The following is a 26,047-nucleotide window of genomic DNA, read 5'->3' on the forward strand; positions in this document are numbered from 1 at the left end:
TGTTTCATCTCCTTATCTGCCTGCTTTGACCTTCATGCCTAGTTCTGCAATTTGCGTCTGAAGATCGGGGTGGAGGTTTTTAGCTCTCCTCAGTATTTCCTGTCCCCAGATCCAGTGATAGGTCAGGCCAAGGTTTAGCAATGCACACAGCTTGACCCAGCCCCGAGCTGGCAGCGTGCCCTGGCCTTGCTGCCCTTTGTGCAGGCGAGCACTTGGATCCTGCAGCCAGCCTCTCCTCTCAGATGCATGTGCTGCGTTTCCAGGCTGTACGGTTGCACATTTTATGAAGCAGAATGTGTGCATTTATTGCACATGTGCAGCTGTCCAGCCTGTGTGCAATGTGCAGCTGCACATTTAGAAATGTGTGTCTGAGGGCACACGAGGGGTGTAGAAGGGTGTGAGTGAAGGGAAGCCAGCGAGGTCTCCCGGGGTGGCTGTTGAGCTGTTTGCCCATGCAGAGGACATGTCCTTTGGGCCATCGAGGTGTTTGCAGCCCCCTTGGCCAAGGGATTGCTTTGGTCGTTGTCAGCCTGGGCTGCTCCAGCTCTGAGCTGGGCAGAGGTTCAGGGCAGGATGAGGCCCTGAAGCACCCGAGCTGTGAGAAAAGGGGGTGTTGATGTTTCTCATGCTGCTCCTCTTGGGTGGGTGAAGATGAGACTGTGAACGAGGACTAGAAGGGACCCTTCATCAGAAACTGGACTGGCAGGACAAAGGGGAATGGACTCAACTGAAAAAGGGGAAATTTGGGGTTGATATTGGAAGAAATCATTCCTTGTGAGGGTGGGAGGCCCTGGCACAGGGTGCCCAGAGCAGCTGTGGCTGCCCTGGAAGTGTCCAAGGCCAGGTTGGATGGAGCTTGGAGCAGCCTGGGCTAGTGGAAGGTGTCCTTGTCTATGGCAGGGAGAGGAACAAGATGAGCTTTAAGGTTCCTTCCAACCCACACCATTCCAGGGTTTTGTGATTCTAAAACTTTGTGTTTCACCTGTGCCAGCCCAGCTTTCCTCTCTGGCACCAGGGCACAGCCTGTTCTGAGCTCTCAGGTGTCTGAGGGTGCCTTTGCTGTTCCTCGTGGCACTCAGAGCTGCGTCCCAAGAGCAGCTTGAGGCTGGGAGAGCCCAGTCCCAGGCACCCCATCCCTGTCCCCACCCTTGTGTCAGCCAGGGTGGCTGTGACTCCTTCCCAGTTTGTCCAAAGGCTTGAGGGGCTGGAGCTCAGTTTATTGATGTTCTCTTCGTCCCTGGGGTGTTGTAAAGACACCCTTTGCCTCTTCCTTCCAGAGTACAATCCTGGCTCTGTCTTGTCCACGTGAAGGATATCTGTAGGGGAGAGTTTTGCAAAGCTTGATGGTGGCTTCAGAGGCAAAGTCTGCTTTGGAAAAGAGACTTTGACCCGTGAATTACTTCTGGAATTGTCCATGGCTGTGAGCAAGAGCTCCCATCCCCTTTGTGGTTTCTTCAGGCTGGAAAGTTTTCCCATGAGGATCTCAGCTAAAGCTAAAACTTCTGGGTTTTCAACATCTGCTTTAATTTTTGTTCATTAGAGTCACTGATAAATTCCCATGGACTTCAGTGGGAGCCATTATGGTATCTTTAAAGAGTTTTATTTTTATTTTCCAAACCACTCCCACCTCCTATGAAGGCTTCCAGCTCCTCAGAAGTGAAACTTTTAAATTCAGGCTCTGGTGAAACGCAGCCTAATAACATTCTGCATTGTAAACACAGCTGCAAGACATGTTCCAGGCCAGGGGGAAAACCAGCACCAAAAAAAGAGTGTTCCTGTTATCAGTGTGTGTGAGGGCAAGTAAACAGCCCAGACCACGAGGGATCTGCCAAACAGGGGAGGGAAGAACAGCCACATTTCCTGTTGCTGGAAGGCCCTGGCGTTACATCCTTACCCAGCTATTTTAAATTGCTTTTGGCTTTCTTCATGTGGTTTAAGGTGAACACAGGAACCCCAGCGGTGTTGGTAGCTGAAGCGCCTTGTCTGGGGTGGTTTTTGTGCTGCCACAGCTGTGGAAAAGCCTCTTGCTCCCCTTTAAAATGGGAATGATGGAGATTTCCCCCTGTGGTTAAGGAGTGTGCTGGGAGCGCTGCAGAAGAGCAGCTTTGCAATGAGTTGGGTTCAGACGAGCCCTGGAAAGGGTCAGAGGGAGAGGTTAAACCCTGAGCTGTCCCCCCTCACCCTGCTCTCAGCCAGCTCACGGGGTGTGGGAACCCAGGGAGATCCTGGGGATGGGTTAAACCCTGAGCTGTCCCCCCATCACCCTGCCCTCACCCAGCTCAGGGGTGTGGGATCCTGGGGAGATCCCTAGGATGGGTTAAACCCTGAGCTGTCCCCCCTCACCCTGCTGTCAGCCAGCTCAGGGGTGCGGGATCCTGGGGAGATCCCTAGGATGGGTTAAACCCAGAGCTGTCCCCCCTCACCCTGTGTCAGCCAGCTCAGGGGTGTGGGATCCTGGGGAGATCCCAGGGATGGGTTAAACCAGAGTTGCTGCCCCTCACCCTGCTCTCAGCCAGCTCAGGGGTTTGGGATCCCGGGGATGGGTTAAACCCTGAGCTGTCCCCCCATCACCCTGCCCTCACCCAGCTCAGGGGTGTGGGATCCTGGGGAGATCCCTAGGATGGGTTAAACCCTGAGCTGTCCTCCCTCACCCTGCTCTCAGCCAGCTCAGGGGATTGGGATCCCAGGGATGGGTTAAACCCAGAGTTGCTGCCCCTCATCCTGCTGTCAGCCAGCTCAGGGATGTGGGATCCAGGGGAGCTCCAGGCAGTCCCAGAGCTGGGCACGGTGGGGAGCTGGCCGGAATAATCACAGCCAGGCCTCGGGGGGATGTCCCAGGGGGATGAAGATGGTTCCTCAGTGCATGGAAACCCCAGGAGAGGAGGGGGTGTCCCAGAGGGGTGAACATGGTTCCTCAGGGCATGGTGACCCCAGCAGCAGGAGGGGGTGTCCCAGAGGGATGAACATGGTTCCTCAGGGTATGGTAACCCCAGCAGCAGGAGGGGGTGTCCCAGAGGGATGAACATGGTTCCTCAGTGCATGGAAACCCCAGGAGAGGAGGGGGTGTCCCAGAGGGGTGAACATGGTTCCTCAGGGCATGGTGACCCAGCAGCAGCTGCCCCTGTGCCCCGGGCCTGGCTGGAGCTGCTCTTGGCACCTGAGCAGCGCTGGGGAAGCCAAGCCCTGCCTTGCAGTAGATTCTGGTTTCTATCAGGGGCAGAGCGTGGGGCAGGGAGAGTTCCTTTGTGTTTTTGAAATGCCCAAATCCATGTTCTAGCAGCTGTGTCCTGCCTTTCAGTGAGGCAGAATTCAGAACAGGGAAGGGAAACCTGCAGCCGGTAGCCAGGACACTCAGGGGTGTACAGTGACTGTATAAATTATCAATAAAATATAGAAATAAGATATTTATTATTATATAAATATAATATAATATTTATAAATACAATATTTATTAAATGTATAATATTTACTTATAATAAGATATTTGTATGTTTATATATAACATATATATTTAATAATATAATTTATTATATAAAATAAATATAATATTTATTAAATATATAATATCTACTCATAATAATATATTTATATATATAATATAATATATTCAATAATATAATTTATTATTATATAAATATAATAAATACAATATTTAATAAATATATAATATTTACTTATAATAATATATATTTTTAATATAACATAATATATATTTAATAATATAATTCATTATAATATATAATAATATATATTTCATGCTATAATTTATTAAATATAATATTTATAAATACATAAATATATTATTATATAAATAAGTATAAATAATATGTGTAAATAAATTAAACAGTTATGTAAAATAGATAAAAAATTCTATAAAAGAATATAAAATACAAGTTGTATGTTTAAACAAATTAAATAATTATATATTAATATATGAACATTTTATGGAATAATATCAAATATAAATAATATGTATTAATAAATTAAATAATTATATATACAATATATATAAATTTCTAATAAATAGTAAAAATATAAGTAATATATATAAATAAAATAAATAATTATATATTGATCTGTAAAAGTTTATATGGAATAATATAAAATGTAAATAATATGTATAGACAAACTAAATAATTATATATAAAATGTATTAAGATTTGTATAAAATAATATAAAAATGTAAGTAATATATATAAATAAATTAAATAATTTTATATTAATATATAAACGTTTATATGGAATAATATAAAATATAAATAATATGTATAGACAAATAATGATATATAAAATGTATAAAGATTTATATACAATAATATAAAATGTAAGTAATATCTATAAATAAATTAAATAATTTTATATTAATATATAAACGTTTATATGGAATAATATAAAATATAAATAATATGTATAGACAAATAATTGTATATAAAATGTATAAAGATTTATATACAATAATATAAAATATAAGTAATATATGTAAATAAATTAAATAATTTTAGATTATTATATAAACATTTATATGGAATAATATAAAATATAAATAATATGTATAGACAAATAATGATATAGAAAACGTATAAAGATTTATATACAGTAATACAAAATGTAAGTAATATATATAAATAAATTAAATAATTTTAGATTAATATATAAATGTTTATATGGCGTAATATAAAATATAAATAATATGTATAGACAAATAATGATATATAAAATGTATAAAGATTTATATACAATAATATAAAATGTAAGTAATATATATAAATAAATTAAATTATTTTATATTTATATATAAAGGTTTATATGGAATAATATAAAACATAAATAATATGTATAGACAAAGAATTGTATATAAAATGTATAAAGATTTATACACAATAATATAAAATATAAGTAATATATGTAAATAAATTAAATAATTTTAGATTATTATATAAACGTTTATATGGAATAATATAAAATATAAATAATATGTATAGACAAATAATTATATAGAAAACGTATAAAGATTTATATACAGTAATACAAAATGTAAGTAATATATATAAATAAATTAAATAATTTTAGATTAATATATAAACGTTTATATATGGAGTAATATAAAATATAAATAATATGTATAGACAAATAATGATATATAAAATGTATAAAGATTTATATACAATAATATAAAATGTAAGTAATATCTATAAATAAATTAAATAATTTTATATTAATATATAAACGTTTATATGGAATAATATAAAATATAAATAATATGTATACATAAATTATATTTTATAAAAATATTTATGATTATATAAATAATATAAATATACGTATTATTTATAGATAAATTAAAATAATGTATAGATAATAAACCTGGGAGTAAACCCCTGGCAGCTACGGAGAAGCGTTTCCTTCCCAGGAGGGATGGCGCCCCTGCAGCCCCGCGCTGTGGGTGGCACAAACCCAGGAGTGATCCTTGTCTTGTGGGAGAAGCCCCTTCCTTTTTTTCTTCTTGCTTTCTTAATCCCGTGGTGCTAAAATTAATCAGGACTCAGGGTGTCAGTCCTCTGTCGGTGCTCAGAAAACGAATTACCTAAATGAAGTTGTTAAGGTTTTTTTCCCCAAAGGGACTCGGGTGTTTTAGCAGGTCTTTGTTGGGGTACAGTGAAAACTGGAGGCTGTTCTTGGTTCCTTTGGTGGCTCAGATTCCTTCCAGCCAGCTCTGGTTCCCTGCAGGTTGCTGGATCTTCGGAGAATTCCTGCGTGTTTGGTTTCTCTGCACCATGACGTTTGGAAGGGTTTTAAACCAATGAATCCTGGTTAAAGTCCTTCCAAATGGGGTTTCCCATCAGGATCCAGCTGGCCACGGGCAGAGCATGAGCTTGGGCAGGAACATGGTGCCCAGGTGACTCAGGGCACAGTGCTGAGGCTGGCGTTGCTTTTCCAGGGGATTTGATTTATCGGGAGTGAAATCTTGGAAAGACCCAGGAGGTTGTTGGTGATTTCTTCCCAGTGCAGAGGGTGGAGGTGCTGCCTGCGAGGTGCACGAGGGCTGGAAGGCAGGAGGGATCCAGCTCTCCACTGCCTGCCCAGGAGCAGGAGGGATGGCTGGGAGGGCTCCACCCTTCAACAAAGCATTTTTCATGCTGAGGATCATTTTTAGCCATTGCTGCTGATTGTCTCTACTGCAGATGAGTAAAGGAAGAATTTCCTTTGAAGGGGAAAAATTAAGGGAATGTAAGGAAAATTAAGGGAATGTAAGGGGAATGTAAGGAAAATTAGGGAATGTAAGGGAAAAACTTTCAGGAATAATTTCTGCATGGAAAGGGTGCTCAGCCTTGGCAGGGGCTGCCCAGGGAGGTTTGGAGTGCCCATCCCTGGAGGTGCCCAGGAATGTCTGGAGGTGGCACTCGGTGCTCTGGGCTGGGGACAAGGTGGGGATCGGGCACAGCTGGGACTCAACGATGCAGGAGGGCTTTTCCAGCCTTGGAGATTCTGGGATTCTGTGAAGGGAGCAGGGACAAAAAGGATTTTCTAGTCCAGCTCAGATTGCAGCTTTTAACCTCATTTTTGTCCCAGCAACTCCTGCTCTTGCATCTCTCCACACATGAACACCCTGTCGTGTTCTGCACTGTGCAAAAGCAGCTTGAGGAAGTGATTTGCAGTGGGATGGAAAAACCTTCCCGGGGCAGATGTTCCCATCTCGCTGCTGCTTTCCCTCGTGCACGTGCTGTAAATAAATGAAATGCCTTTGGTTTTCAGAGCTGCCAGGGGAACTGAACCGTCTGTTCTGTGCTTGCCTTCCCAGCACCAGGTGCGAGCAGAGGAGTGTTTGACCACCAGCCTGGGCCTGCTCGGTGGAAAGACAAAGGTTTGAAGACTCTTCACCCCCCTCCCAGCCCACTGGCAGGATGGCGCAGGGCTCCTGGGAGGAGTTTCTCACTGTGGGCATTGGTCTCCTCAGTTTTGGATAGACAAGAGGTAATTGTGGCTGGAGAAAGGGGCTTTGCCTGTGCAGGATTGTTTTGGGGGCAAATAAAGGCTGGTGGTGCCCATGCAGGGGCTGGGATGTGGGAAATGGGAGCTCCTGAGCTGTTTGCTCCTCTGCAGAAGGAAAGAGGGGGGACAAGAACTCCAGTTTTGCTCAATAAGGGTAAGGAGTTGGTGACACATTGGTCTGATGGAGAGAGGGCAGGACTCTCTTTAGGATCCTGCAGGTTTGGAGGGGAGCTTTGTTGGAGCAGATGGGGTGGGAGGTGTGGACACCACATCCTGCTGAGGTGTTTCTTGGTGGCAAAAGAGGTGAAAACACCACAGGACTTGTGTTGAAAGGAGGAAGGTGTTGAGCAGAGGCTTCATTTACAGGGAGAGGCAGAGAGCAGAGCATAAAAGGTGTTGGAATTGTGCAGAGTGGGAGCAGCAGGGTGAGGAGCTGCTGGGGGGGCTCTTTCCAGCCCCACAGAGCTTTGGTCCCACTCCGTTAAAAGCCAAAAGCACAGCTGCTCTCAGGCAGATGCAGAAAAAAGCTAAAATCCTAAAATGCCTTCCAGAAAGAAATGCTAAAATCCTAAAGCTTTAGGATTGGAAAACCTCCCACATAGTTCCTGTTAGAGCAGCAAAGCTGCTGCTGATGTTTGATTTGGTGGGAGTAAGGAACTTTATTGTTTCACAAGGTGAAAACTCTTTTTTTTTTTTAAATGAAAGTTTCATCCCTGCTGCAGAAGGGCTTGGCTGAGGCCTCAGTGCAGGATTGGCTGAGTATGGTTCATCTCCCTGCAACTCCCAGTGCCTTAAACCCCTCAGAAATAATCCTCTTATCCAGAAATCCTGGTGCCTTGGAAAATGCCCCCCGGGATCCTGTCCTGGGTCAGATATTCTCTGGTCCATCCCAGTCCCAGAGTGGTGGGTGCTGAGGTTTCAGGTGTAAAGGGATGGTGGTTACAGTGGAAAGGACCATTCCCAAAGCACTTGCTGCCTGCAGGTTCCTGGGAGAAGCTGTCAAACAGCACATGAAAAACGAGCTGTTTTGTAGCACTGATATTCCCCATTCCCTGTAATTTTCCCCTCTTTTAAGCACAGTTTCCTTGGCACTGTGTAATTGTGTAACTGCTGGATTTGGCCCTTCATCTGTAGAGGAACTTTCTTACCTGTGACAGTGTTGGAGCTCCTTGAAACTGTTACAATATTCTGTAGCTTTTTATTAAATATAGACCACCTCATTTTGGGCTTGAAATAACCTGTTTCACAGTTTAAAGGAGGGTTTCTATAGGGGAAACAACTCTCTTGCTGCCTTAATATTAGAAAAAAAAAGGAATAAGGAATAAAAGGGGTAAGAAAAAAATAGGATAATTAAATCTCCTTAATAATTAAAAAAAGGAAAGGTAAAAAGAAGGATAATGCCATTGGCTGGAATGAATATCCCAGGTTATTTGGTAATAATTACCAAATACCAAATTTTTTACCATAATAATTTCAAATACCATATTTTAAAAAATTGCCCCTTCCCTACTGAAAAGAAAGTCCAGGCTGCTGTGTTGTGTCTTATCCATCCAAATGAATTCTGTGGGATGCTGGTTGGATCCAGGCTCAGCACTGGAGCTGCCTCTGGAATGGAATTCCTGGGAGTTTCTGGAGGGTTGGGAAGCTGGGGAGGGCTGGGTTTGGTCTCTGACTTTGCTGTGTTGTGGTTCTGGCTTTAATTAAAACTGGTTTTGCCTCCAGGTCCTCTGCGCTGTGGCAGTAGCTGTGCCTGGGATGTGGAATGGCCCCACTGCAGCATCCTTCCCAGAGAGAGGAGCTCCTGGAGCAGCTGATCCTCATGGAAGTATCACCCTGTCCTCCCTTCCTGCTCTCATCCCTCCCCAGGGCCAGTTGTGTGTGTGTGAGCAGAAGGAGCTGAAATCTGGGCTGTGCTCTGGCACGGGGAGCTCCCTGGCTGCTCGTCCCACGAGGTGAGTGAGTCAGCTCTGCTCGGGGAAGGCCAGAGCTGAGCATTGAATCTGAGAGGCAGAGAAACCCAGCTGGGGAGCAGGGGCACCGTGAAACGCAGGCAGGGGCTGCATTTCCCCACACACTTCACACTGTGCATTTCTCAGCTGGCTTTAATCAGGACAAATATCCAGGTATCAAACCAAATCTGACCCCATGCATTCCAGTTTTCAGTGTTGCTGCTGTTGATCCTTCCCAGTACAGGCAATGGCTTTTCCACACGGATGTGATCCAAGCCAGCCTTTGAAACTTCAGCTCGTGTTCAAATTGGCTTTTTTGAGCTTCCATTTTTGGGCTGCAGGCTCGAAGAAGAAGGAGATAGGTGAGATGAGAGCACAGGCTCCAGCAAAGAGGAAGGAGCAGACGTAGGTCTGGGTGTAGTCGTAGAGCCACCCTGCAGGAGAGAAGGTTGTTGTTAAAGCTGGGGGATTTTTCTCAGTGAAAAAAATAATTCAGGGAGGTGGGTGGGAGGCGAAGGATGTGTGTTCTCATCTAAGAATTGCTCAGTTATTTCCCTTAAATTATTTTAACTCTTCCTGGGCAGCATTTCCTGTAAGGAAATGACACGCAGGTCATTTTTCCCAGAGCCAGCTTTGATCCTTGTAGTGGACGTGGTGTTTCATCTGATTGAATTTAATCCCTGATTGTTTTTTCCTCCTGTTTAAGTAAAGGGTCCAAAAGTGGCTGATGGAAGATCCCCTTGGACCGAAGGGATGACTTGCACATGTTGGTATTTGCAACATCTGGGCTGCAAACCCTCTGTTCTCCAGCTTGTCTTTTGTGAGCAGAGCCAGTTCCGTGTCCTTTGTCTAACAGGAGAGACCCCAGGCCAGGAGCTGGAAGTGAACTTGATAAAAGTAGCTCTGGGAGGACTTAAAAGGAAAAGCTGAATTCCATTGAGCCTCAGGAATGTCTGGAGGATTCAGGTCGACTTTTAAAGTGACCTCCAAGTGTTGGGTTTGGTCCTGGCAAACCATCTGGGGTCTGGGCAGTCCTTTGAAAGGTGGAGAGTTCCTCTCTTGGAATCCAAAATCTGCAAAGTGGTGGGAGTTGCTGCTGCACATAAAAACCCTAATCCAGTCCCAAATGTGGTGTGGGGTGGGTGGGTGGGTGTGGGGCAGCAGCTGAGCCAGATCTACTGCTGGTGTAAATGCAATTCCTCTGGAGACATATCCATGGAATCCAGACATCCACAGGCTTCCATGAGTTACACAAACAGCAGATCTGGCCCAAACTGGGCTCCTTAAACCAGGAAGGGACAGGATACAGTCCCTGAGGTCCTGGGCTCGGACACGTGGAAAGGGAGGGTGCCAGTAAAGTTTGGGATCTGTGCTGGAGCAGAGCTGACATTCCCCGCTGTGGATTTCCCCAGGAGGGTTTATAAAGCACAGCAGCAGCTGCTTTTGCCCAGTCCCAGCTCCTCGTGGCTCACTGCTCTCTGGGGGGAGTCCCTGTGTTTGCTCCTCAGGGATGTCCTGTGAGCCACGTGCTGGAGGAGCTGCAGCTGGAGAGGAGGATCCATCCCGTGGGGGGATCCATCCCCTGGTGGGATCCATCCCCTGGGGGGATCCATCCCCTGCTGGGATCCATCCCCTGGGGGGATCCATCCCCTGCTGGGATCCATCCCCTGCTGGGATCCATCCCCTGGGGGGATCCATCCCCTGCTGGGATCCATCTCCTGCTGGGATCCATCTCCTGCTGGGATCCATCCCATGGTGGGATCCATCCCCTGCTGGGATCCATCCCCTGCTGGGATCCATCTCCTGCTGGGATCCATCCCATGGTGGGATCCATCCCGTGGTGGGATCCCTCCCCAGCTGGGATCCATCCCGTGGGGGATCCATCCCCTGGGGGGATCCATCCCCTGCTGGGATCCATCCCCTGCTGGGATCCATCTCCTGCTGGGATCTATCCCCTGGGGGGATCCATCCCCTGCTGGGATCCATCCCGTGGTGGGATCCATCCCCTGGGGGGATCCATCCCCTGCTGGGATCCATCCCATGCTGGGATCCATCCCGTGGTGGGATCCATCCCCTGGGGGGATCCATCCCCTGGGGGGATCCATCCCCTGCTGGGATCCATCCCATGCTGGGATCCATCCCATGCTGGGATCCATCCCCTGAGGGGATCCATCTCCTGCTGGGATCCATCCCATGCTGGGATCCATCCCATGCTGGGATCCATCCCATGGTGGGATCCATCCCATGCTGGGATCCATCCCCTGGGGGGATCCATCTCCTGCTGGGATCCATCCCCTGGTGCTGCACTGGGGCCTCTCCTGTGACCCTGAGGTTGTTGTGGAGAGCTTCATTCCCAGGGGTGGGATCTGTTTCTGCTGCCTGGAAGTCTCTGGGATTTGGAAAGGGATGCTGACGTAGTTATTTGTGAGAGGAACAGGACAGAGCGCTCCAGTTTTGCTCTGATTTATTGCAATTCTTAAAATATCCTTCAGGATATTTCTTAATTTTTTTTTCCTGGGGTTTTTTGGTGCTGAATGGGATTTAGCTGCAGTGGGATTTACCAGCATTGCCTCACTGGCAGCACAGCCATCAACTTCCAACACACCCCAACCTTTTGGAGCAACTCCAGTCTCCGTGCCCCCAGTTCATTTCCAAAACAAGTCAACAATCACTCCTGCTGCAGCAGGCTGAACGAGGAGCTTGTGGTGTTCAAACCCCAGCAGAGCAGCAGTTCTGTGAGGAATGCTGCTAAATCCCAGGCACCAATGCAAGCCAAACTAAACATTCCCAGCACTGCTGCTGCTGCTGCTACCAGCTGGGTCAGGCTGTTTAAATGGAACTGCTGATCTCTAATCAGAAGTTTTATTTATTCCTGATGCCCTGAGGAGCAAAATTCAGTGGGAAGGTGAAGGTAAAGTTTAGAAAACATCTAAATACGTGTGCCAGCCGAGCTTTTGGTGACTCCATCCTCTCCCTCTTCACCACCCAAATTTCTTGGGACTGGAGTTTGTGCTCTGGGGGCTGGAATCTCTTCTAGAATTTGCATTGCATGCTTTGGTTCAGCTCTTTTGCATTTTGAGTCAGTGATTTGTACTGTTGTGGAAATTAACCGTGCCCTTTTCTCCTCAGCTTGCTCCTGGCTGCCAAAATAATGTTTATTCTGCTTTGGGCTGGGTTTTTTCAGCGTGGCAGCATCCAGAGGTGCCAGTGGATGGGGAGCTCTGAAGGAGACTCCAAACCTTCCCTTTGGGTCCTGCCAGCTGTCCCTGGATTTCAGGGCTTTCAGCTGAACAGATTTGCAGGTAAGTCACCTTTTCCTTGCATTAGGCTTCGGTCTAATATGCAGATTAGGCAGTTCTCATTATCCATCAGGATTATTTCCACTGTGTAAAAGCACTTCAGTTGGATGAAATTACAATTCCAGACTCAAGGTTTTTGGGAGGTGAGAGCACCAAATCCCAGGGTCTCACAGAGTATTTAAATCCTGCATTCTGCAAGGAGCAGATGGTTTTGGACCTTTCATCAGGAGTTTCTGGTCTCACTCAGTTTTCACACTTAGAACTGCATTGGGACAGAAAATTGCAGAATTTATCTTGGATCCCAAGCCTGCATCCTGAGCTCTGGACTGTTTCCATCTTGCTCTGCCTCTAATGAGATGGATCAGGAAGTGTTTTGCTTCTTGGCTTTATTTGGCCTTTATTTATCCCACCTGCCTTTCTGTGGAAAGCTTTTTGCAGGAAACCTGCTCGCTTCACAAACCTGCTGCAGAAAGCAAAGAGCTTCCCATGAGTGCAGATATACTGCAGGGGGATGGAAATTGAACTGCAGTGTGAGGATAAGGGACAGCCAGGCTGTTAGCCCCTGCTGTATGTCACTGTGCCAGGGGCTTCACAGGACTGAGGGATTGCTGTGTGCTCAGTGCCCAGCAGCAGGCTCTGGAATCCAGGCTGTGCATCACCCTGACACTGGAAGCTCCTTGTCAAGGAAATGTTGAAGTTGCATCCCCAGACAGAGCAGAACCAGCCCAGGGACATTGATTGGGAATATTAATTGTTTCCTGTGCTGGTGGAGCAGCAGCGTTGCTGAAGCTTTGCATGGAGCTGGAATTCACAGAACCCTTGGCAGCGTCCAGCCAGGTGCCTCTGCAGGCTGGGGGCAGCTGATCTGGGGGGCAGGGAATGAAAAATGATGGTTTGGGTTGGAAAGGGCCCTGAAGCTGCTCCCATTCCAGCCCTGCCATGGCAGGGACACCTTCCCCTGCCCCAGGCTGCTCCAAGCCCCATCCAGCCTGGCCTTGGGCACTGCCAGGGATCCAGGGGCAGCCACAGCTGCTCTGGGCACCCTGTGCCAGGGCCTGCCCACCCTCCCAGGGAACAATTCCTGCCCAATATCCCATCCAGCCCTGCCCCCTGGCAGTGGGAAGCCATTCCCTGGGTCCTGTCCCTCCATCCCTTGTCCCCAGTCCCTCTCCAGGTGAGCACCCCCAGCTCTCCCAGCCTGGCTGCAGAGCAGAGGGGCTCCAACCTTTGGAGCATCTCCATGGGCTCCTCTGGGCTCCCTCCAGCAGCTCCTGGTCCTGCTGATGTTGTTCCCCAGGGCTGGGGCAGCTCTGGGCTCTCACCTGAGTGGGGCAGAGGGGCAGAATCCCCCTGCCCTGCTGCCAGGCTGGGGGCTCAGCCCAGGAGCACTTGGCTTGTTGGGCTGCAGGGAAGGAAAAGCTTTGTCCTGGCCAAGCTGTTTGGAGGAGAACAAGTCCCCTGCTCCTCAGCAGAGGCTGGACACTCATTTCTGAGCACTTGAAATCTCCCAAATCCTCACAGCTGCCTTGGTTTCCTGGCAGAGGGAGAAGAGCAAAGGCTTTTCATGCTCCTTATCTCTGGGCCCAGAGCTCTGGTGGCTGAGCTGTGTAATCTCTGTCAAAACAAGAGATTACTGAGGCTTCTCCTGATGTTTCAGTGCCTCTGCCTGCTGGGAATCTTGCTGAGTCTGTCCTTGCTTTCCCTTCCTCTCCTTGCTTCCCCTCCAGTCCAAGTTCAGGGTTACTTTAACACCACTGGGAGTAAAATCCATGGAAATGTGCTTGTTCCCCTGCTGAACTCTGCACATGGGGCTTCACTGCATTTTCCAGATACTCCAGGCAGCATTTTCCAAGCTGCTGGTTGGATTTTGCAAATTCCCAAGCACAATGTCGTCTGTCTATAAAAATACATTTCTGAAATAGGATTTTTTAAATTTTTTTTTCCTCTATTTGAACAGAAAACCCATCCTGGGATGGATCCCTGTAGGAGTGAACCAGCAGCATGGTTTATCCCTGGATTTCTGGGGTGGGTGTGGGTTTTATGTAACATCACTTACCTGCTAGAGGGGGTCCTCCCATGGCTGCTATCCCTGCAAAGAAAGCAGCAAACCCCAGGTAGCTGTGGAGCTTCTCCACACCCACCAGATCCACCTGTTTGGAAACCAAAATGGATAATTAGTGATTGGCTTCATAGGAATGCAAATGCACAACAGATTAATTTAATTATTTTTTTTTTTTAAGCACAAGAGATGATTTAATTCTTTTTTTTCTGGGGAATTTCCTGTCCAGCTGCAGCTTTGGAAGGACTTTGCCCCTGTGGGTCTGATGCAGCCTGGACCCCGTTTGCCTCCCTAAGGCAGGTGTGGCAGTGCCTGCCATGGGAGAGGCTTCTCTGCCTTGCAGCTGCCCAGACTTGGGGGAAGGAGTTTGAAACCCTGAACGCCTTCCAGAAAGAAATGCCAAATTGGAATGGTGCCTCCCTGCCCGGATCAGAGAATCCTGGCTATTCAGAGATAGCCTGGGACAATGGTTTGGCTTGGAAGGGACTTCAAAGCCCATCCGTTCCACCCCTGCCGTGGTAGGGACACCTTCCACTGTCCCAGGCTGCTCCAAGCCCCATCCAGCCTGGCCTTGGGCACTGCCAGGGATCCAGGGGCAGCCCCAGCTGCTCTGGGCACCCTGTGCCAGGGCCTGCCCACCCTCACAGGGAGCAATTCCTGCCCAAAATCCCATCCAGCCCTGCCCCCTGGCAGTGGAAGCCATTCCCTGTGTCCTGTCCCTCCATCCCTGGTCCCAAGCCCCTCTCCAACTCTCCTGGAGCCCCTTTAGGCTCTGGAAGGGGCTCTGAGGAATCTCCTGGGTCCCCTTTAAGCTCTGGAAGGGCTCTGAGGGGATCTCTTGGATCCCCTTGGGGCGCTGCAGGGGCTCTAAGGAGATCTGGATCCTCTTTAGGCACGGGCAGAGGCTCTGAGCTCTCCCTGGAGCCTTCTCCAGGCTGGGCACTGCATCCCTGGGAGCATCCCTGTGGTGGCCAGGGGGACCCTGCTGAGTTCTGGGTGTCCCAGGTGATTCAGGGATGGTTCTGGGATGGTGTCCCAGGTGACTCTGGGATGGTTCTGGGATGGTGTCCCAGGTGATTCAGGGATGGGTCTGGGATGGTGTCCCAGGTGATTCTGGGATGGTTCTGGGATGGTGTCCCGGGTGATTCTGGGATGGTTCTGGGATGGTGTCCCAGGTGATTCTGGGATGGTTCTGGGATGGTGTCCCAGGTGATTCTGGGATGGTTCTGGGATGGTGTCCCAGGTGGTTCTGGGATGGTTCTGGTGTCCCAGGTGATTCAGGGATGGTTCTGGGTGTCCCAGGTGATTCTGGGATGGTTCTGGTGTCCCAGGTGATTCTGGGATGGTTCTGGTGTCCCAGGTGGTTCTGGGATGGTTCTGGTGTCCCAGGTGATTCTGGGATGGTTCTGGGATGGTGTCCCAGGTGATTCTGGGATGGTGTCCCAGGTGATTCTGGGATGGTTCTGGGATGGTGTCCCGGGTGGTTCTGGGATGGTTCTGGGATGGTGTCCCGGGTGGTTCTGGGATGGTGTCCCGGGTGGTTCAGGGGCAGGAGCAGGAGCCAGCCTGCAGGGCCCAGCAGCACTCACCAGCACGGGCAGCACCAGGGCCATGAAGCCTCCACAGAAGATGGCAAAGGCCACGGTGTAGGCCAGCAGCAGCGGGAAGGTGGTGGCCAGCGGCCCCAGCAGGTTGGTGGCCCCGCTGAGCAGCAGGTAGGTGACATGGAGATGGTACTTCTTGGTCCAGTTGTGGTCGGCCAGCCAGCCCGAGAGCAGCTGGCTCAGCATCTCCGTGATGCCTGAGGGGACAGCAGCGCTCAGAGCCCTGTGTTTGCTGAAATCCTGCTGTTTCTGGGGGTTTTTATTTCTAAAAATTATTAGTGCTTCTCAGAAATGTATTAGATTTTATAAATCTAGCTGGATTTTTATTATTTTATACCATTATTTTTATTATTTATAGTATATGTGTTGCTGCTTTGTGTAATATTGAAACCCTACTATTTCTAGATATTTTTATATATTAATACTTCATATAAATTTAATAGATATATAAATTTAACTATATTTTATAGTATTTTATGTTGTTATGTTTATTACTTGTAGTATATGTAATATATTGAGACTTGACTTTGTGTAACATTTATATATTATTTCATATTATTTATTATATATTATAAATTTAGCTATATTTTATAGTATTTAATATAATTTTATTTATTATTTGCAGTATATAGAATATATTGAGACCTGAATTTGTGTAATGTTGAAATTCTGTTGTTTCTAGATATTTTTATATGTTATTGCTTCATATAAATTTATTAGATACTATAAGTTTAGCTATATTTTATAGTATTTAATATAATTTTATTTATTATTTGTAGTATATGTATTATATTGATACAGAATTTTATATATTATAGTTGATTATAAATCATAATATAACATCTCATATATTCCATATTATAGTATATAATATATTTTATTATATTATCTATATTATTTTATATCATTAACCCTATTTCATATAGTTGAATTATGCTTATCTTCACATTGCTATATTTATTATTTAGTATTTGCATATTTTAAATATTTTTATATTTTTACTGTACATTATAATATATTACATATATATTCTAATAGTTATATTTTACAGTACTGTATAATATATTGCTTATATTATTTTTATCCATTATTTGTGTTACACTTGATTATTTATATTAACCCTAACATAATTTATTCTTATTTTATAACGTTAATTATTTGTATTTTATATTACTATATATATATTATTTTATATCTATTTATTCCCATCATTTTAAATTATTATATTTATTATTTATTACTGAATTTTATAATATTTCTTATTTCTAATATTCAGTATCATTTCTGTTACTGGCTGGGTCACATCCCAATTTCCCTGTTCATGGTGAGGACGTGCCCACAAAAGGCTAAAATTCCAGAAAGTTCCAGGTGGTTTTTGGCTGTTACAAAATCCAGGGATTGGGTTTTTCCCTTTTCCCTCGTGCTGCTCTTCCCAAGGGCACCAAAGCGCTCTGGGAAAATTCCCTTCAGGGGGGAATTTCACCCTGCAGGGTGTCTGCCCCCTGAAATGCCCTAAATCAGGACAGAGGAGCTTGCTGAAGAGAGAAATCTGAATATTAAGAAGGAAATTGCAGCTGAGATTTTAATTTTTCTAAAATCGATTCTATTTAAATTCTAAAATTGAATTTTTCTAAAATTCCACGGCATTTTCTAGAAACCCAGGCATTTTAGAGGCTCAGCAACCTTTTAGTTGTTTGGGGTTTTGAGAGTTTGGGTTTTGAGAGTTTGGGTTTTGAGAGCTGCTTTTTACATTTCTGGGTACATTTTTATGAAGCAAAGATCCAGGAGCTCTCGAGTGAGCTCATGTCCCACTGACCCCTGTGTCCCTCCCACTCCTAATCCCAAATATCCCAAATTCCTGGGGATTCCTACCCCCCCAACAACCCCTGGCTGCTGAACATTCCCCAGCACTGCAGAAATTAAACGTATTTTTTACAATAAAATATTTGCTGCTGACTGAGGCTGGAGCCACTTTCTTAGCCCAGCACGGCTTTGGAGTTAATCCTGGCTTAAAGCCAGCCTGGGTTTGGGTTTTGGGGAGCGTGCCTTAAAACCAGCCACGGGTTTGGCTTTGGGTTGGGGTTTGGGTTTGGGTTTTGGGGAGTGTGCCTTAAAACCAGCCACGGGTCTGGGTTTGGGTTTGGGTTTGGGTTTGGGTTTGGGGAGTGTGCTTTAAAGCCAGCCTGGGTTTGGGTTTGGGTTTTGGGGAGTGTGCCTTAAAACCAGGCATGGGTTTGGGTTTGGGTTTGGGTTTGAGTTTGGGTTTGGGGAGTGTGCCTTAAAGCCAGCCATGGGTTTGGGTTTGGGTTTGGGTTTGGGTTTGGGGAGTGTGCCTTAAAACCAGCCACGGGTTTGGGTTTGGGTTTGGGTTTTTGGGGAGTGTGCCTTAAAGCCAGCCACGGGTCTGGGTCTGGGTTTGGGTTTGAGTTTGGGTTTGGGTTTTGGGGAGTGTGCCTTAAAGCCAGCCATGGGTTTGGGTTTGGGTTTGGGTTTGGGTATGGGTTTGGGGAGTGTGCCTTAAAGCCAGCCATGGGTTTGGGTTTGGGTTTGGGTATGGGTTTGGGGAGTGTGCCTTAAAGCCAGCCATGGGTTTGGGTTTGGGGAGTGTGCCTTGTTTTTCCCCCACTGGAGGTGGATGTGCCAAATCCAGATGCCTGGATCCACATTAATGTGGGAGGGCTTTTCCCCCAATATTAAATTTCTCCCTTTTGGGTCAAGCTGGAAGGTTTTGGATGCACCTCTGGATTCTGGTGGCTTGTGGGTTTAAGCCCAGCAGGGATTGTGGTGGGCAGAGAGCACCGTGTAAGTGGAGATCTGGGGTTTTCGGGAGCAGGGAGGGTGTGGGATCATCCAGCTGGGACTGGGAGAAGCACCCAGCACCCCGGTGGGCTCAGGGCTGAACCTGTGCCAGGAGGATCCATCCCAGGACATATCTGGGGCTGTTTCTTGGCAGCACTGGGGGTGTTTTCCTGCGAGCTGGGGCTGTAAAGACCCCTGTGCCTACCGGCCACGGCGATGAGGTAGGAGCCGTCCCTGCTGCTCATGCCCAGCGTCCTGGCTCTGGCCACCAGGTGGAAGAAGGGCACGAAGTAGGCCAGGTGGCTGAACAGGAAGGACCAGGTGAAGATGAAGAAAACGGGATCCCTCAGCGGGGAGAAGTCCAGGAGAGGCTGAGAAGGTTCCTTTTTGGTGGCTGCAGGGGGCTGCTGGCTCCTCTTGGCCTCGGCGGGGCTTTCTGAGGAGCTCTCCGGGCTGGGTTTCTGCAGCCTCCCCAAGGCAGATGGATTTGCTGGGTCAGAGACACCTCTGCCGTGGGGCACCGTGAGTCTTTCTGTGGTGGGAGCCTCCTGTGCATGGAGAAGCTGTAATTCCCTCTGAGTGCTTCCATCTAAACACCCACCAGGAGTTTCTGGATCCTTCTCTGCCCCTGAAGACCCCCGGTGTTGATTTTTGGCAGATTCCCGAGGCAAAGGGGGGCTGCCAGGCCACAGCAGCATGCTGGAAGGCACCAGGTTCAGCATGATGCCTCCAAAAATCAGCAGAGTACCTGAAGGAAGGAAAAAACGTGGTTTGTCCTTGGATTGGAAAGGGGGGAGCAGCAGGAAATGGCCTTTGTAGAACAGGGTGTGGTTTTCACTGACCACGGAGAAGGTTCTGTTTGCCTTCTCCTTCTGCAGGAATTAACAAAACAGGGATTTTTATTCCTGTTTTTCTAGCTGGAAGTTCATTTTGCTGTGATGCACAGAACAAATCCACAGCTACCTCTGGGATCTGTTTTCCTCTTCCTCATTTAAAGTCAGGATGGACCTTCAAGATGGTCTTGAATCACTACAGTAAAATTAGGATTTCTTGTTTTGGTATCTGAGATCTGTGCTTTGACTCTGATTTTAATGAGTGATTAAGGGTTTAATTATTAACCAGATGTCCCCAAACTATCCTAGAAGAGGCAGAGTTATTCCTTGGTGTGCTGAATTTTAAGAAGAGCCTCTTAGAGCCTCCAGATCTCTCCAAATTCCCTCTCAGAGCCAATGAACTGGACTGAGCTGCAGCTTTGGAAGGACTTTGCCCCTGTGGGTCTGATGCAGCCTGGACCCCGTTTGCCTCCCTAAGGCAGGTGTGGCAGTGCCTGCCATGGGAGAGGCTTCTCTGCCTTGCAGCTGCCCAGACTTGGGGGAAGGAGTTTGAAACCCTGAACGCCTTCCAGAAAGAAATGCCAAATTGGAATGGTGCCTCCCTACCCGGATCAGAGAATCCTGGCTATTCAGAGATAGCCTGGGACAATGGTTTGGCTTGGAAGGGACTTCAAAGCCCATCCATTCCAGCCCTGCCGTGGCAGGGACACCTTCCACTGTCCCAGGCTGCTCCAAGCCCCATCCAGCCTGGCCTTGGGCACTGCCAGGGATCCAGGGGCAGCCCCAGGACTGAGGGATTGCTGTGTGCTCAGTGCCCAGCAGCAGGCTCTGGAATCCAGGCTGTGCATCACCCTGACACTGGAAGCTCCTTGTCAGGGAAATGTTTTGGCTCCTTGAAACTGCATCCCCAGACAGAGCAGAACCAGCCCAGGGACATTGATTGGGAATATTAATTGTTTCCTGTGCTGGTGGAGCAGCAGCGTTGCTGAAGCTTTGCATGGAGCTGGAATTCACAGAACCCTTGGCAGCTTCCAGCCAGGCGCCTCTGCAGGCTGGGGGCAGCTGATTTGTGGGGCAGGGAATGAAAAATGATGGTTTGGGTTGGAAAGGGCCCTAAAGCTGCTCCCATTCCAGCCCTGCCATGGCAGGGACACCTTCCCCTGTCCCAGGCTGCTCCAAGCCCCATCCAGCCTGGCCTTGGGCACTGCCAGGGATCCAGGGGCAGCCACAGCTGCTCTGGGCACCCTGTGTCCCCTCACCTTGCCAGCCATAGGCCTCGATGAGGAGCTGGGTGAAGGGAGCCATCAGGAAGGTCAGCCCCATGCCCGAGCGCGCCAGGGCGTTGCTGAAGGCCAGGCGAGCCCGGCAGCGCTTGGCCGTCACCACCGCGGCCGCCTGGTACAGGCAGGCAAAGCCCATCCCTGGGGAGGGAACGAGAGAGAGAGAGACTGGTACAGGCAGGCAAAACCCATCCCTGGGGAGGGAAACAAGAGAGAGAGAGACTGGTACAGGCAAAGCCCATCCCTGGGGAGGGAAATGAGAGAGAGAGAGAGACTGGTACAGGCAGGCAAAGCCCATCCCTGGGGAGGGAACGAGAGAGAGAGACTGGTACAGGCAGGCAAAGCCCACCCCTGGGGAGGGAAATGAGAGAGAGAGACTGGTACAGGCAAAGCCCATCCCTGGGGAGGGAACGAGAGAGAGAGACTGGTACAGGCAGGCAAAGCCCATCCCTGGGGAGGGAAATGAGAGAGAGACTGCATCAGGTAAAACCCATCCCTGGGGAGGGAACGAGAGAGAGAGACTGGTACAGGCAAAGCCCATCCCTGGGGAGGGAAACGAGAGAGAGAGACTGCATCAGGTAAAACCCATCCCTAGGGAGGGAAACAAGAGAGAGACTGGTACAGGCAAAGCCCACCCCTGGGGAGGGAAACAAGAGACAGAGAGACTGGTACAGGCAAAGCCCATCCCTGGGGAGGGAAACGAGAGAGAGAGACTGGTACAGGCAGGCAAAGCCTATCCCTGGGGAGGGAACAAGAGAGAGAGAGAGACTGGTACAGGCAAAGCCCATCCCTGGGGAGGGAACAAGAGAGAGACTGGTACAGGCAAAGCCCATCCCTGGGGAGGGAATGAGAGACAGAGAGACTGCATCAGGCAAAGCCCATCCCTGTGAGAAGGGAGAAGGTGAGAGCAAGAGGCTCCCACCACAGAGAGACTCCATCCCTGTGGGAAGGGGGAAAATGAGAATAAGAGGTTCCCAACAGAGAGACTTTGTGATGCCCCACGGCAGAGGTGTCTCTGACCCAGCCAATCCATCTGCCCTGGGAAGCTGCAGAAACCCACCCCAGAGAGCTCCTCCTCAGAAACCCCCACTGAGGCCAAGGGAAGCCACCAACACCTTCCAGTCCCAAAAAGGGGCTCCTGTGTGGGGATTCCGTGTCCTGCTATCCCAAGCTGGCAGTCCCTGGCTCTGCAGCAGAGGGGATTTCTGCTCTCACAGTCAGGGGAGAGTGAGATTTGGTGGGTGGGGTTTGGTGCTGGGGGGTTGGAGGCTCTGCCCTTTAAAAGGCCAGGATCCGTGTAGGTCCAGGAAAAAAATCAAGGTTAGTTGGGACTGGAATGTTGAAAGTGGTGTTTTATTCTGAGCATGAAGCTTTGGGAGTTCACACAGTGTCTCACAGAAAGGAGCTGGGGATACTTTGGCACTGAAAGTTCATGGAATTACAGAATATCCTGGGGTGGAAGAGATGCACCAGGATCATCCAGTCCAACCCCTGTCCCTGCACAGACGCCCCAACAATCCCACCCTGGGCATCCCTGGCAGCGCTGTCCAAGCGCTCCTGGAGCTCTGGCAGCCTCGGGGCCATGCCCATTCCCTGGGGAGCCTGGGCAGTGCCAGCACCCTCTGGGGGAAGAACCTTTCCCTGCTCTCCATCCTAACCCCCTGGCACAGCTCCTTCCTTGGATCCTGCCCCTGATCACCTCAGGCTCCTCTTCCCCAACTGAACCCCGGCAGAACAAAACCCCTTCCCCAGGTTTAAGGCTAAAGGAGCCGATTTCCTGCCCATGCAGTCAGTCATGGCCATCTCACCCAGCAGGAAGCCCATGGAGAAGCACAGGAAGGGGACACTGGTGGCCTGAGTGCTGAGCAGGCAGCCCCCGGCCACCAGCCCGGCCCCCAGGATGGAGGTCGGCCGCTCTCCCAGGCGCCGGCACACCACGGCCACCAGCGGGGCTGCAAGGCAAACAGGGACACAGCTCAGCCTCGGGGGGACAAAGGCTGCTTTGGCAGGGCTTGGGGGCCTGGCTGGGACCCCTGGGAAGCCTCGGGAGGCAGGGGGTGACAGGGGGTGTGGGGGGGTTAATGTTCAGCAGAGAGGCTTTGCCTGTGCCCTGCGCTTGGGGAGTGGGGCAGGGAAGGAGGCAAAGCCCCAAGGTTCAGCTCTCCTGAGGCTCCTTCCTCAATCACACCGTGCCCAGCAGCTCCAGATTGTTCCACAGCTGCGACAAGAGTGTCGTTTGCCCTGGAGCTGTGCAATAAACCCACAGTGAAGTTCAGGGGATCCCAGAATGGTCTGGGTTGGAAGAGACCTTGAGGCCCACCCAGTGTGAGCCCTGCCATGGCAGGGACACCTTCCACTGTCCCAGGCTGCTCCAAGCCCTGTCCAACCTGGCCTTGGACACTTCCAGGGATGGAGCAGCCCCAGCTGCTCTGGCCACCTGTGCCAGGGCCTGCCCACCCTCATAGGGAAGAATTTCTCCCCAATTTCCAATTTCTTCCCCTTATCCCTCTGAATGGCCCAGTGTTTCGAGCACATTCTTGCCCAGCCCCATGTGGGTGCCAGCCACGTCCAGTCTGGAGCAGTCTGGGATGGGAATCGGATGCACAGAGCCCCCTCAGTGTCCCCGGCCAGCCAGGGGCTGCAGAGTGCCCCAGCCCTGGGGACAGCAGCTCACCTCCTAGGAAGCGCAGGGAGGACATGATGGAGCCGATCCAGCTGACCTGCTCCGAAGATCCCCCCATCTCCTCTCGGAAAGCCACGAAGAAAATCCCAAAGGTCTTGAGCATCCCCATCACGAGCACGTTGACCTGAGTTGAGAGGGGTGGAGGGGAGGTGCCACAGGGCATCAGGAGGGAGGAAAAGCTTTTCCTTCTGCTTCTTTTGTGGTGGTGTGGGAGAAACAAACGGGGACACTTGAACTGGTGCTGGGGAACGCCAGCAGGGTGGGCTGGTCAGGGCCGGGCTGCAGTTTGGTCTCAGCAGACCCTCAGAAAACACTCTGCAAACTGATTTTCCAAAGGAAAGGAACAAAGTTTCCCTCCCTTTCTCTTTCCTTTTCCCTTTCCCTCCCATCCTAGAGCTCAGCTCTTGTAGGATGGTTTTACCTTTGAAGTTACTTTCTGGCACTGCAGCAACAGTCAAAACAGATCAGTTTGGAGATCACCGGGAGGTGATGAGGGGATGAGGGCAGCAGGGATGGATGGTAGCTGGGGCAGTTTCCCAGGATTTCTCTGCCACAGGGGCAAAGGACAGACAGTTTGTGTCCTGAATTTTAACTCCTATTGCCTCCCTGGTGGCGGGTGGTTAATGATTGGCAGTGAGTTACTCGGGGTGGATTTGAAGGGAGGAAAGCTTTCCCAGCTTGGGGCATGGTGCCTTCTTTACAGTTGGACTCAATGACCTGACAGGTCTTCTCCAAGCTTCACAATTCCTTGATTCATCACTGCTGGGAAGATAAAGCCTGGGGCACAGAGAATTAGTGGCTTTAAGTGGTGTTGAGGTGCCTGGTCCTCCCAGAGAGCACCCAAGAGCGTGTGCTGCTGCCAGACAGTGCCCGAGGTGGGATCATGCCCTTGCTGAAGGGACAGGACACTCCTTTGGGGCTTGACACCCTTTGGGGTTTGACACTCCTTTGGGGCTTGACACTCCTTTGGGGTTTGACACCCTTTGGGGTTTGACACCCTTTGGGGTTTGACACTCCTTTGGGGTTTGACACCCCCACGGTGATGTGTTTGAGCAGGGAAAAGTCATCCTGGCAAGGGGCCCCTCCTGTCCGTCACTGAGACGTTTCAGGGGGCATTCCGCAGGGAATGGCGTGGCCGGGGTGTGCCCTGGGATGGTGGGGGTCCTGTCCTGTGCTCTGAGCCAGGCTGGAGATCCCCCCGCCCCAGCCCCGGGAGGGTTTGGCTCGTTCCCCGCTTACCAGGAAGAAGTGAAACACCACTCCCCACGCCCACCCTGCGCCTGCCGCTCCTGTGCCTCGGCTCTTCCCAGCTGCTGGAGCCTGCGGAGCCTCCAGCTCTTCATCCTCCTTCTCCTCTCCTGCTGGTGAGAGCGTCAGGACACGTGAACACCTTCCACTGCTCTGTTCCCACTCCCAACCATTGCCAACCATTGCCAACCATTGCCAACCATTCCCAACCATTCCCTGGAGCCCCGGGGCAGGGCTGGGGCAGACACCGCGCTCTGCACTCACTCGGGTGATGCTTCCACCAGACTCTCTGACAATTCCAATTATCCCTGTCTGGAAACAGTTTAATATCCTTTCTCATTCCCACCAAATTCCTGTAACCCCTTCAGCTTTAAGGGCGGGCGAGTGCCTTAGTGCTGCTTTGGCAGTTTGGCTGTGCCAGGAGCCCGGGGGTCGCTGCCTGTCTGCATCCACCTCGGAGCTCTCTGCAAGCTCCTCCACTCCAGCTTTCTCTGCTTCCATCCTCTCACCCACCCCGAGCCCCTGGCAGAGGCAGGATCCTGCCCGGGGGAGCAGCTGGACCCTACAGCGCCTGGGGTGATGGTCCTGGAACTTTTCCTTACCGCCTGGCATGCTGGAAAGTCCTCCCCGGGACAGTCGACAGCAAAGAGGAATCTCTTCAGAGCCTCGTCAATCTCTTCAGAGCCTCTTCATCTGCCCCAGAGATTAAATCCCCTTTTCCTGACTTGGCAGCCCAGCGTCTGCTCCTTCATTCCCAAGCGGTGGGGGTGATGGTGTCGGTGCTGAGCAGGACATGGAGCCTGGCAAGCGCTGGGGGGACGGACCCATCCTCCTCCTCCTCCTCCTCCTGAGCTCCTCCTGAGGCCCCAAGGCCGGAGTCCCTCCCCTTGCCCAGCTGGGAACAGGAAACCCGGGGCGTTCGGAGCACAAATCCTGTTGGGAAGGAAGAGGAGGGGGAGCCTGCGGAGTTCTGAGCCCGGGGCAGCTCCGGGGCCCGGCCGGGCAGAGCCGGGCTGGCAGCGCTGGGCTGGAGCCGGGCTGGGGCTGCTGCTGCCTGCAGAGGAGCAGGGCTCCGGCCTGTTTCGGCCGGGAACGGCATCACCGAGGGAGGACAGGCTGGGAAACGGGGTGCTCTGCAGCCGGACAGAGCAGCCGCGCTGCTGCAGCCCCGGGCTTTGGCTCCTGCCAAATCTGCCCGAGCTCCTGGGCGAGCGCAGCCCTGCTGCTCCCCGCTGAGCTGCCACCCCAGGCACTCCTGAGGCCGCAGGAAACTGGCATCGGTGGGGACAGTGATGCTCTCTGC

At 49.6% G+C, this 26,047-nt stretch overlaps 1 protein-coding gene across 1 annotated transcript; it reads right to left on the minus strand.

Annotated features, from left to right (window-relative positions):
* Positions 1 to 9,074: 9,074 nt before the first annotated feature.
* On the minus strand, positions 9,075 to 25,635 carry SLC16A4 (solute carrier family 16 member 4). Its single transcript, XM_038162388.1, has 9 exons — positions 25,347 to 25,635; positions 24,736 to 24,857; positions 23,488 to 23,620; positions 22,622 to 22,765; positions 20,793 to 20,954; positions 18,906 to 19,448; positions 15,887 to 16,098; positions 14,295 to 14,388; positions 9,075 to 9,373 (listed from the first exon to the last, which is right to left on the minus strand). The coding sequence occupies exons 1-9, from the start codon at positions 25,354 to 25,356 to the stop codon at positions 9,231 to 9,233; spliced, it is 1,563 nt and encodes a 520-aa protein (XP_038018316.1). The 5' UTR covers positions 25,357 to 25,635; the 3' UTR covers positions 9,075 to 9,230.
* Positions 25,636 to 26,047: the final 412 nt, after the last annotated feature.

The sequence above is a fragment of the Motacilla alba genome, chromosome 26 (assembly GCF_015832195.1).
Source record: "Motacilla alba alba isolate MOTALB_02 chromosome 26, Motacilla_alba_V1.0_pri, whole genome shotgun sequence".
NCBI classification, from domain to species: domain Eukaryota; kingdom Metazoa; phylum Chordata; class Aves; order Passeriformes; family Motacillidae; genus Motacilla; species Motacilla alba.

Excerpts from the sequence above, each read along its gene's own strand:
- SLC16A4 (XM_038162388.1), bottom strand. Across the intron at positions 14,389-15,886 it reads CCCTGGTGCTGCCCGTGCTG|GTGGATCTGGTGGGTGTGGA; the intron begins GTGAGTGCTGCT and ends GTTTCCAAACAG. Across the intron at positions 9,374-14,294 it reads GGGAGGACCCCCTCTAGCAG|GGTGGCTCTACGACTACACC; the intron begins GTAAGTGATGTT and ends TCTCTCCTGCAG.